We start from the raw sequence: 12836 nt of genomic DNA, 5'->3' as shown, positions 1-12836 counted from the left end.
CAGGTTAATTTTTCTACATAATTTTAATGTCATAGGACGAAAAACTCATTCAGCATCCTCTGACTTAGTTCAAACGTTATTGGGGCCAGTTGTTGTCAGTGGTTGGAAAATAGTAGTCAAATGTAAGTGACAGCTTTCACAGGATTCTGTCCATATAATTGGCTCCAAGGCCAAGGCCTTTGATATTTACTGGGTTGTGTGGGTGTATGTGGAAGCGTGTGGGTGTATGAGGGTGTGCATTGGACTACATATTTTAAAAACAATAGCAATTTTATTCTCCGATTTATTTATGTCATCTATTATCTTAAGATGTACGGATCCTTGATTACGTTCTCCTAATTAATCCTGTACTTCTCAGTGATCTAGTTATTTTATTTTCTCCCCCTTGCATCTTGCCTAGGAAACGTGCATCATTGGTTACTAAGATTGAAATTCATAAGTCAAGGAAAAAAAAACCTGTAAGTCAGATTTTAAGTCTCAATTGTATCCTGGTTTGGAATAGAGATGGTGGGATATAAGATTTATCAACATCACAGTGCATCAAACCCGTTAATAAATTACTTTCTGTGTAACAAGTAAAAGAAATCATTTTTTAAAACGGGAGCACGAAAGGCATGGCATAGCTGGAGTTTAAGGTTCAAGCTTTGTATCCTCTATATATAATGTATTATGTTTTTCAAAAACTTTTTATTAGGAAAGCTATACCAGACGCATAATCACTATACAATGATTAAACATTACCTTTACAATTCATAATCACTGAAATTACAGAATAAATATATGCACATTTCTTTTGAATCTTTGTGTGTGAGAGAGAAAACATTAAAAGTGCTTCCTACAAAGCTGTTAGTGATATATACCCAGTTGCTTTTTTTAAATATTATATATATATATATAAGAAAGTGCAGATGTTCTCCAAAAAATCTTGGCATCAGGATGAAGTGTCACAAAGAGGGTGCTCACCCCTAGGCGCGTGTCTTCGGCTGTTAAACCACCAGGCCTCCACTTCGGTAGAATCCAGCCTAGAATGTGACTTTTCCCAGGGTGATAGGAGAGATGCTGTGAGCTGTACACTAGCAGTGAAGGGTAGTGGAACTATGGAGAGGAGAAAAATGGATCAAACCCGAACTAAGCAGATTGGGTTGAATGGGAATGGTACGGAGTGTGTGTGTGTGTGTGTGTGTGTGTGTGTGTGTGTGTGTGTGTACCTGCACCAGCAGGAAGAAACTGCAGGTTTAGGGATCACGGTTTGCAGATGGATATGTGTATGAGAGACAAGATAGTGAGTGAGAACATTCGAGCAAGACCCGCCCCCTCCCTCCCCGTCTTGCAGTTTCCAGGCATGCAGCAAACTGCATTGTTAACACATGTACAGAATCTGTGCCATGATGAGAAGAAAGAAAGCCACAAATGACAAATGTCAACTTGTTTCCCCCCTCCCTTTAAAACAAAACTACAACTAAAAAAAAAAATAGTTACTGAAAATAAAAAGACACATTGAATTTTACTTAATTAGGATCCATACAATGATCCCCGGTATACCTTATACATGGCACAGTCAAAGTCTCAAGTTTCAGTATAAAAAAATAATGATAACATTTGCTGGCAAAAGTCTGCGAAGGCACTTCATTGATTAATGATCTGAGTATGGCCCTTCCTCCAAATCACATCTGAGAGGGGAGAGCATACATCTGTATTCTCTAGTTATCATGCGGTTTCAGTTTTGTTCAGGGTAGGGAAGATCGTGAGGATGGAGTTATTGGGACAAGTGTAAAGGGAGCAAGGGATATATTTCTTTTATTTTCCTTTTCTTTTGGAGAAAAAAAAAAGCACTAATATATTTTCTTCTCTCTGTTAGAACCTATATGTTGTCTTCTCCAGGACTTCGAGGTAATCTGGCTTGGTTTGAAGTTTGGCCCTTAACTCGAGGTAATCACTTTTTTGGGTTTGGTGGTCTGTGAAGCCCTTTCCAGCCGAGAAGAGAAGGGTTTCTTTGAGCCTGGCGTCCTGCTGTAAGTCTGGGTATTGCATGCCAGGAGGGTGCACGTGCAGTTCCTTTAATTTGGGCACTGTTCCGTAGAGACAGTCCACAAATCCCACTGTGCAGGGGGCAGGCTGTGGCCTCTCTCGGTCTAGTAGCATACTGCCACCACCACAGCCTCCCCCGGGAGGAAACAGCACCACCCCACCATTTTTCTCATGGTGGCGGAACCCTGCCAAGTCTCCCCCAGTTCCCCCAACGACTCCTGAAACCCCACCAACTGCTGGGTGGTGAGGGTGAGGGTGATGGTGATTCACTGTCACTATGGTGTTAAGCTGGGAGCTGGACACTGCCAGGGCCCACTCCTTCTCTTTTTCCAGCAAGGTCCGGTAGTTACTATGGTTCTCCTTGGGTGTCTCAGCAAACTGCTCACTTCCTAGGAGAGCCTCACCCATTCCCGGTGGTTGTGTCCCTGGACCCCCACGTTCTGCACTCCCTGCTTCTTGGGCTGATGAAACAGCCACCTCCTCCTCCTCACGAGGCTTGTAGATGGGGTTGTTGCACATTTGGGTAACTGGGTGGGGGATGTACTCATACACATGACCTACAGGAGGGGCCTTCTCTGGAGAGGAAAGAGTTGGTCGACCTCCACCCCCACTTCCACCACCACCACCTCCACCATCCTCAAACAGCCGGTGGCATTGCATTTGGATGCCAGTAAGGTCCACACCTTCCTGCCGCTTGCTTCTGAAGGGCAGCTTCTTTCGACGCCTTCGGAGCACGTAGGCAAAGAGGCCTGCAGCAACAAAGACTGCTGAGAAAAACAGTACCAGAAGACTGAGAATTAACACAGAAAGTGGCACAGGGCCCCCAGGAGGAGAAAACTCATAAGGTGATGCACTGGTTGGTGCCCCAATAAGGTGGGAATCTCCAGGCTGGGCTGGGGATGCTCCAGCTGGTGCAACGTGCAGCATCTCTGGGCAAAGAACTTCCAGCTCAATAGTGCGCACATCACGGTGCGTGAGGTTCTCAGGGCTCCTGCAAAGCACATCACCAACCACACTGACTGAGCTGATGGTTTCGATCCACTGTTTAAAGGGGACCAGGTCACAAGTGCAGTCCCAAGGATTCTCATTGAGGTCTATCTGGACAATGGCGTTCAAGTGTTCCAGGACACCAGCCACGGGAAGATAGAGGAAGTAGTTCTTTCTCAGGTTGAGCCGGGCCAGGGATGTGCCTGCAAAAGCGTCCGTTGGCAGGGTCCTCAGCAAGTTATTATTGAGGAATAGCAGCTTCAAGTTGGGCATGAGGCTGAAGGCTGCAGGCTGGATTTCCCGGATGACATTGAACTCAAAGTACAAGTAGTGCAAACTCTGTAGGCCTCGGAACATGCCTGGTGTCAGCTTCTCTATATCGTTGCCATTAAGAAAGAGGCTTTTTAAGTTGGGCAAGTTGATAAAGGCCCCATCTTGGACATAGGAAATACGATTGTTCCCCAGATGCAAGAGATCCAAGGAAGAAAAATTCCAAAAATCAGAACGGTATATTTTCTGAATCAGATTGCTACTCAGATACAGTTTCTTGGCATTCAAGGGCCTTGGAAGAAGTTCAGAAATGTTATTAAATCCTCGCTCTTTGCAGTTGACAGTCAAGCCAAGGTCATTGATGTGCAAATTACAGGTACACCCAGTGGGGCATATAATGGGGATTGGTGGTCTGGTCTGATAAGGAGCAATGGGAGGCTGGTTTGGACCAGGATATAAAGCTTGGGAGGTGGAGGGTGGCCTTGGTGTTCGAGGCTGTTTGGTGGGCTTAGGCTGTTTATTTGAGGACTTGTATTCAACAGAAGAAGCAGTAAAATGGACAGAGGATAGCATTGAGGAAGGCTTAGTAGGCCATGCATTCTCCTTACTTGATGACAAATGTGGAATTCCCAAACTAGCCTCTACCTCAGAGTCAGACAACAAAGGACAGAGTTCTGTCTTCTTGATTTCTCGTAGGTCCTTTCCATGGAAATGGAAAGGGGTCTCACAGGTAATGTCTCCCACAAGGGCAGTATAAGGAATGCGTTCCAGCCAACTCTTCAGTTGTACAATTTCACATGTACAGTTCCAAGGGTTTTCTTCCAGCTGGAGTTCCATCAGGCTTCTGCCAATGTGATCTAGCATTCCTCGGTAAAAAAGAACCTTTAACCTATTTCCACGTAGGTCCAAATGGGTTAAAGAGACAGCCTTAAATAAATTGGTCGGAAGCATGGGGATGAGATTATCATTTAAAATCAGAACCCTCAATTTACTTAGGTTCCGAAATGCTCCACTCTCAATACGTTTAATGACATTGTAATCTGCCTGCAAATATTCTAGACTTTCCAAGCCAAGGAAGGTGTCATTTCTGAAGACATCCAGTTTGTTTTCATGTAGATATAGTCTCTTTAAAATCTTAAGACCATTGAAAGCTCCAGTCTGAATGTCCTGCAATGCATTGTTCCCAAGATTAATAGACACAGCATTATTCAAATGAAGAAAACTGTTGGTGTATAATTTCCTCATAGAATTCCTCTGCAGATACAGTTTAAAAGGTCTTGACCAGAACTCGGTAATCTGACTAATATTTGTAAATCCTTTACTGTCACAATGTATATGAAAGAGGCTTTCTTTAACTTCACAGTAGCATGGATCAAAACAGGGCTCATCTATTTCCTCTGAGTCCTCTATTAGGGGAATCGGGGTAGTCCATCCTAGAGCAATTGTGCTTAGAAGAATGATCCACAACATCCTTCCTCTGTGAAGCATCTCAGCTATGGAAGGTTTCATCGTTCGTGGTTGATTACAAAACTGCAACAGAAATAAAAATGCAGATTTTTAGCTTTTAGTCATATGTACTATTTTAATTGACTCCTACATGTGGGGCATTTTAAGAGCTATATAAAAACTTCAGCAATTGTAGAAGTGACACTCAAAATGAGCTAGCAATACACTTAACGTTTAGAGTGTGTCCTATATTTTAAACTTAGGAGACTCTGAAATATTGAACCATGCAGTGACATTTTCCTGAACCAAGCCATACTTGGTAAACGGCATATCGCATGAACAAAAGCAGACTGCATTGCCTCTGTATAACAAACAACAGAACTGGTACATCGTACTTCCTTTTAGGCAAAGGCAGATTCAGTAATAATAGCAATAATGTGGCCATTACACCTGTTTGCCTGTTAAAACTCATGTTGACATCAAAGATACTCATAATAAATCTGATTGGAACTCTGATGGGAAAAAAATGTTCTTTGAATTACAGGTTTTGACTATTAAAAATACATGACATACTCCAAAATTATTATATTGATTAGTATGATAAAGTGTGAGCCTGTTGCTCAATATCAGATGTTGAGATGTGTAAAATGATCAGCAACTCAGGAAAACTTAAGATTTATTTTTATGAAATGATCATAACATGCTTTATAATAGTGTATAGTCAGTATGTACACTATATGTCCACATCCTTTGGCCCAAGAATAGAATACTGTCATCTTCTTTAATTTAATAAGTAATTTGTATATATTTGTATCATTTAACTATTTAAAGCATGTAGGAGTCATTAGCCCTTCTAAAAAACATGCCCATGCAATTGTCAGAGCTAAAGATAGGGACAGCTAGAGGATGCTGAGTCTGAAAGTGTCTGAATTAAAACATTCGCAAAGCTTAGTTTGGAATGTGTATCTGTGCCTTCAAGATCAACTGAGGAACCCTTTAAAAAGCTGGAAGAGTAGGTGACTAGTTAGAGGGGAGACGGGTAGTTAAAGTCAAGAGAGAGTGGAAACCTCTATTCTTACCTGCTGATAAATGACCTATCACATGAAATAAATTTCAAAAAAGATATCATTCTTTTCCAATCAGAAGAAACAAATGCAATGTACTATTCTGATAACATAGAGTCTTCCTCTATGCATCGCTTTCTTTGCCTAATAACATCAGTATATGAAAATGTTTACATAAATAAATGTTAATAATGCAGTTTTATTATATTCTCCTTCCTGAGTCACTAAAATATCCATCAAAATTGAATAGCTGATTTTAATCAATAAAAATAAACCAAAGTTTCTAGCATATATTTTCCTCACAGATAGCACACAGAAAGATATATTTCATCAACCTTCTTCTTAAAGCACAATGATATAATTTATAGGAAAAGTGAAAAAATAAATCTTCACATTACACTTGCATATAATGTTCACAGCTGTAAAGAAAGGAGATATCGTGAGAAAACAAAGAGAAGTCTGCCTCAGACATGCAATACTGAAAAATTAAAAACAATTAAATGAAAAAGAGGGAGAGAGAAAAGGCAGAAAAGCCTACATTGCAGTATCAATTAGTCTTCCATCTCCCTTATGAAATATTAAAATCTACTTAAGTTCTTCCTTCTTCACTACCTTAAATATTTTTCTTGTTTTTCAGGTCCCTGTGGTTTAGGCAAAAAAGGCTCCAGATGTCTTGGACTTACCTATTTTGCCAGAGTTTTTTGGGTTTCTTTTCTTTTCTTTTCTTTTCTTTTTTTTTTTTTTGTAATTTATTTATTTATTTATTTGTTTGTTTATTTATTTTTTAGCCTGGAACCGTGAACCATGAAAAGAAAAAGAAAAAAAAAAGCTTGAGTTTAAGGATTCTCTCTCTTTCCCTCCCACTCCCTTTGCTTTGCTGAAGCTGAAGCAAAAGGGGATAAAAGGGGGTTGGGCGGGGGGACCTAGAGGAAAAAAAAAAAAAAGAGCAGCAAGCTTGAGACGTGCTGGGAATGCAATGGGCTCTTCAATGGGCTTCTTTAGGATGCAGAACTGCCGCTTGGCACACTCAATAGAGGAGGGAGGAGAAGGGGCTGCAGCAGGCTTCCAGCTCTGCTGCCCCTGCCGCTGCCGCCGCGGTGGCTGCTCTCTCTGGGTACCCACAGCACATCACTGGTCACTGGGAGGAAGGGCGGGAGGGAGGCAGGGAGGAAGGAAGGCTCAACCACAGTGCAGAATCTCAGACTTCCCTCGCTCCGGCTTTAAAAATATATATGTGCTATAACCCTGAACCCAGTATTCCACGTCATGAAAATGAGCTCCAAAGGGAACGCGCTTAGCATAGGTTCGGGAGCGAGCGATAGGAAGCCCTGACTATACAGTTGTGAGTGAGTGAGTGTGTGTGTGTGTGTGTGTAGGAAAAATAAGTAGAGGGATAGAGAACACAAACTGGCAAAATAAGAAACAAGAGCGAAGTGGGAGGAGACCAACCTATGGGAAACATTTCTTTGGTGGGGAAGGTGGAGATGGGGGAGGGGGGCGGGGGATAGGCATTTTAGGCTCTTTCTTTCTTTCTTTCTTTCTTTCTTTCTTTCTTTCTTTCTTTCTTTCTTTCTTTCTTTCTTTCTTTCTTCTCTCTCTCTCTCTCTTTTTTTTTTTAACTCTCAAGGAAACCATCCCCTGGATCATCTGCTCCTCTAGTTTCCAAAGCTCCCCCTCTCTAGTGCAGGTGGTTTGAAAAGTGAGACTGTCCTTCGGAATTATCTTTTTCACAGGACAGCCATTCCCTGAAATGACGGGGATGGGGGGAAAATCCAGGTCCCCAAAGCAGAGAAGCTAAATCTGTCTGATTCTGCCTGGGTGTCCCGAATAAAAGCTCAGACAGCCTGAAAGACTTGGACCGAGTTTCTCCTGCATTTTGCTTCGATCCCTTTGCACCAGGAATTCTTTTGTTGTGCTGCAGGTCAAAGCCTTCGATATCCCCTGGATTCAACAACATTTCTTTTCTTTCGCCTTTTTAAAAACAGAGACAAGCCAATTCTCTGGAAGGAGATACAGACCACTTGGGTAACAATGGTACATTTCACATTCTGCCGCCGGAAAAGACCTCGCGGGATTGGGGTGGATTTAAGGATTTGAATGTTTTTGTCCGCTCTTTCTTTTTCTTTCTTATTTTTTAAACTCAAATATTTCTCAGTGAAATTTTCGGGAAGTGGATCCTAGGGAGTGGTGGGAGTGGGGATGGAGGTGATTGAAGGAAGATATTGTATTGTAGAGGGACTACCAGATGATAGTTCAGGAACCCTCTCAGAGGAATTTTTTAAGGCTCAGCTGACAGCACTACAGTCCTGCCTGCTGGGAAGGAATGCAGCTTGGTGAGGAAACGGGAGAGCCAAGTGTGCAGCAAAGGAGTCTAATTAACAGGACCCGTGTGCTGTGGATGCTCCCCATCTGCCCCCACCAGCACACACCAACCCTGTCACCAACTTGCCGAGGGGGAGAAGGGAGGGACTTTTTGGTTGCAAAAGAACTAAACTGAACCTCAATTGCCCAAGGGCTCAAAGTTAGTAGGTAGAGACGGTTTCCCCTTAAAGGACGCTTTACAAAACAAATTTTAAAGCAAAGCACAGCTTACATATCAATACCTTACTGCTCTACAACAGGTAAATCACCTAACAATGTGTTCCTTAAAAGTCAAAGGCAATTTCCATAATATTTTGCATTTAAAATGACCGCGCTTGAGTCCACTGACACACAGTAGCTAATTTTAGAAACATGCCGCCGTAGACTAAGTAAGCAGGAGGGCAGAATTTTCTAACATTCTACCCTTAAAATTCCAGACCCACCCTATTTATTCCCATAGGTCTCAGCCAAGAAGTAAACCAATACCGATAGCCTAAGCTCAGAATCAGAGCAATTCCCTCTTCCTCACCAGCTGCCTGCACCCGCACCCTCCCCCACCCCATCCCCCGCCCAGCACTTTGGGTACCCAATGTGCAGAGGCGGTGACTATTTATCGGGTCTTATCGGAACCCATGATGTGATGGAATCGATGGGTAACCCGGAGGCTGCCCTGAGCTTCTAGATGACGGTAAATATTGTCTCGGCGATGAAGTCTCTGTTCCTTCTTGAATTAAAACCCCTTAAGTTCTGGACCTGGGCTATGTCCTAAAGGCTATCTCATCTTTTTGCTTTCCTTTAGCTCAGGATAGCGTGTCTAAAAGACAGGGAGGTCTCCAAAAGTTAGGGGTATTGAGCCATGGGGCCCCGATTTTTTCCGTGTCCTGTTGGGAGCGCCCAGAGCCATTTGTTTGTCCAGAGAGAGGACAAGAAGCCCTTTCTCCCCGCTGTGCCCCCTTCCCACTTCCTCCTCCCCACTGCTGGATCTTACAGCTCACTAATCTCTTCAGATCTGAGATTAAATATTTCAATATGGAAGCAAACTATCTTCCCTAGAACAAGTAATTAAAATGCTGCATCATTCATTTTCTGAAGAGCTTTCAGCCGTCTATAGATCCTTTTCTAATCTGCTGTTGTCAGGCGAAACGCACAATGGTCTGTTTAGAAATGGAAAATTATTAAAAGCTCAAGCGTTTTTCCTTCTACCTCTTACAACACTAGCGAACAATCCACTGGGGGAGGGGTCCTTCGCTCTGCCGCCTGGCCTATTTGTTGGAGTTACTTACGATGTCTTCACCCAGAAAAGAGGTCCGAGGGTATGTTAGTCTCCGATACCCCTCCTTCCACCAACGTCCTTACACCTAACTGATCCAATTCAAAACTGCAACAAACCCCTAGCACCTGTGAGCGTACAGAAGACACCGCGGCCAAACTCGATGTGCTCTACAATGCACATCCTACATACGAGAAATACTGGTTTCAATTAGGCAAAGTAGGAAAGGATGGCGGCGAGTACCTATGGTGCAGAGCGCTCAGGATCTCCGAGGTTTGCTCCGAGGGGCTTCCCAGCGGGAGGGGCAAACTCTCTGGGAGGCTGAATTGTATCCATCATACTGTAGCCTTGTAGCTTCTCCTCTTCTGGCCACCAACTTTCCGAAAGGCTACCAAATCACGCTTGTAATCCGTTTAAATGTTTCCACCTTTGAGATTTGCAGGGAAATGGTCGCTGCATACCAATGGGAGAGCCGGGCGCGCACCTAGCGCTGCGATGTCAGTGACAGGGAGCTCACAACCACAGCTCCCTATGCCTTCGATGGCAGGCAGGCAGGCAGGCAGAGTGAGTGTCCCAGGACTAGGTTCCTTTGATTTAAAATCTCAGTGCTCTCGATCAGTGGAGAGCTTCGTTGTTCCCGAGAGCCTGAGCTCAGTCTCTGGATTTCTCTCTTTCTCTCTTCCTGAAGGGTTGTCACTCACAATCCCTGCCCGAGGCCTCCTTCCATCCGAAAAGATGGAATTAGCCCTTGCTTTTCCAGGGTGTCTTTGCTCTTTGCCCTTTAGGTGGGTGGGAGTGGGGGTGGATGGTGTGTAGATGAGAGAAGAAAAGGGTGGGGAGAGGCGGAAAGGAGGCAGGAAGGGGGCGACTAGATCTCAGATCCCAGCATTGGTCAGACGGCGAAGGTGGGGGGAAAGAAGGAGAGAGGGAGAGAAGATACAAATACACAGTATGGCTGTGCACACCAAATTCCACTTGGATTTGGGAGATCTCAGGCAAAGCACGAAGGTGAAGCGAGCCCGTTGGCAGAGAGTGAGTCCCCTGACCGCTCACCATTCAAGCACCCTCACTTCTCCAGCGGGAGAAGGTGCGGGGGAGGGGGGCGGGAGGGGGAGGGGACCGCCGAACGTTTCAGGCCAAGGAGACGCTCGCGGCGGCAGCGGCGGCGGCATCTTTTAAGACTGACCTGCTTTAAAAGTGCCACTTTAATGGCCTAGGAAATAACTAAAATCGGATTACACGTTACTTACCAACGTCTCCTCCTAAACGGAAGCGCGAGGTCGGGTATAAGGAGTCAATATAGGAAGCGCAGGGCTGGAACCTGAATGCAAATCCATCAGCCGCCCCCAAATCGCGCACCAAGGGAGCGGCGCTCGGGAGCCCCCAGATCAGCCCATCGCCGGAGCTCCGCCAGCGCGTCCCCCCCGCACCCCCGGCCCCTCCTCCGCGCCAACTGTGTAAATCAGCCGCCGCAGTCCTCTCGCCGCGCATCGCAGGCAAAATCCCGGCTTAGGAAGCAAGGAAGCAAGTGATCTCTCTCTCCCTCCCTCTCTCTCTCTCTCTCTCTCTCTCTCTCTCTCTCTCTCTCCTCTCTCTCTCTCTCCCCCCCCACCCCGCCTCTCGTTCGCTCGATCTGTGCCCCTCTCCCTCTCCCCCATTATCGGTCACAACCTGGCAGCTCTTCAAGAGACACCCTGTGAAATTGAGTGTCGGGAAGTCAGCATTCTGTATCTGTGGATTGATTTGTAACGTGTATTTGCAAATGAGAGAGATGCCTGTTTGGAAAATTACAGCCCAAAAGGTGGGGGGTAATCAAATTAAGAACATCTGAGCTGTATTGGTGGGCGGTATCGCTAAACGCCTCCGGGGAGCGGTTTCCAAGTGATTTGCAGTAATCCCCCACCTTCATGATACATGGGTGACGATTTGAAAGTACACATATTTCCTCATCTGTTTACATTTGCCAGGGGTGGGGGGTGGGGGAATAAAACTGTAGGGCACAGGGAGTTGGGAGGGGGGCATTTTCCGGAGAGATGCTGGATATCATTTCGTGACAAATTAGATAAGGACACTGAAACAATTATTACACGTATGTGAAAGTGTTATTACAACATTATAGAGGCGACCATTACCCCCACTGCAGTCATACTAATGCAGTCGTTTAATGCTCCATTCAATCTGCAGTGTAAACCAACGCAATTCTTTTTAATAGATCCTTTTCATCTGCTACTGTGTTGGAAAGAGGGCAGCCTTCCACTAACTCCCAAAGTGAATAGAAGGTAGCCTGGGGAATCATCTCTGTATCTCTTGCCATTTCTTCCTGAAGTGAATGCAATACATTGTCCAAGGCAAGCAAAGTTATTTAGCTATTATAATTGTAGAGGTAGAATGATCTTGACCCTATTTTTAAAATCATTCAAAGAACTCCAACTCACCCTTTGCAAATAAACAGTACTCTCTTTTAATTTATGCATAAAATCCTTTTACAGACAGGCCTGGATATATGTTTTGCATCTTTATTTAGTGAATTTGTATATACTATAATTTATACCATCATTAGTTCATATTATGGACATATAATACCACAAGTTAGTGTCCATATTACCTACATTAAAAGATAGGAAAGGATGGAGTTGGTCATAGAGACAGCCAGGGGCCTGTGGAATTTTTTGGGATATATATATACACACACACACTAAATTTAGTATGGCAACTGTGTTGGTTCTGCATAAAGTGAATTTAGATTTTATATATATATATATGTATATATCATACTTACATTGTTTCCATTTGTTCTTTAAAATACTCAGCATTCTTGAAGATTATTAAGATTAGTAAAGTATCTACAGGGACCTAGAAAGTAGTAAAAAGCACCATGTATTAAAATGGATTCTTTTTAAGGAAAGCATTTCAGACTCACTGGCATGAGTTCCAAACCTCTTTCCAGTATTTTCTAGGATAATAGATTCTTCCATGTGAATTTTACATACAGGAAGACATAAATGGACAAGAAACATTTGTCATAGGTGTTTCACTCACTGGGTCTCCAAATTGGCCTTCAAAGTGGTATATCCAGGCAGGGTTGCCAAAGGAGTACATCTCCATAATGAATCAGTCAGATTTAGGAAAAACCAAACTGCATCAGTAGTTTGATGTGTCACAGAGATATTTTTGGCCTTTTCAGGTGGTTGCCCAATTTGAGGAGAATCACTCCTGGGTACACCATATTTTATGTGGGCAAGTGTGAAATCACACACATCCCCTTTGAGCCCCAGGGCTGGAGGATATTAGAGTAATCCTGAAAGACATTAGGCAACATCACTCCTAAAGTTACTAGATCTCTTTAACTTTTTGGAAATATTTTCAAGGTTATTTTGATAAGAGAGCTATGAATATATTAATTTGTTTAC

General features: G+C 43.7%; 1 protein-coding gene across 3 annotated transcripts; it reads right to left on the bottom strand.

Annotated features, from left to right (window-relative positions):
- Positions 1–667: 667 nt before the first annotated feature.
- Positions 668–11182, bottom strand: SLITRK3 (SLIT and NTRK like family member 3). Of its 3 annotated transcripts, none has more exons than XM_025376812.1 (2): positions 10677–11182; positions 668–4815 (listed from the first exon to the last, which is right to left on the bottom strand). In XM_025376812.1, exon 2 carries the CDS (start codon positions 4792–4794, stop codon positions 1855–1857), a length of 2940 nt encoding a protein of 979 aa, XP_025232597.1. In that variant the 5' UTR covers positions 4795–4815; positions 10677–11182; the 3' UTR covers positions 668–1854. The 3 variants fall into 3 exon arrangements, with proteins under 3 accessions (XP_025232597.1, XP_025232598.1, XP_025232596.1); XM_025376813.1 differs by having other exon boundaries at positions 11098–11167; XM_025376811.1 differs by lacking the exon at positions 10677–11182 and adding an exon at positions 9670–10554.
- Between the last annotated feature and the right edge of the window lie 1654 nt (positions 11183–12836).

The sequence above is a fragment of the Theropithecus gelada genome, chromosome 2 (assembly GCF_003255815.1).
Source record: "Theropithecus gelada isolate Dixy chromosome 2, Tgel_1.0, whole genome shotgun sequence".
NCBI classification, from domain to species: Eukaryota; Metazoa; Chordata; class Mammalia; order Primates; family Cercopithecidae; genus Theropithecus; species Theropithecus gelada.
The sequence above is the reverse complement of the archived record's forward strand: the minus strand, read 5'-3'. Positions and strand labels throughout refer to the sequence as shown.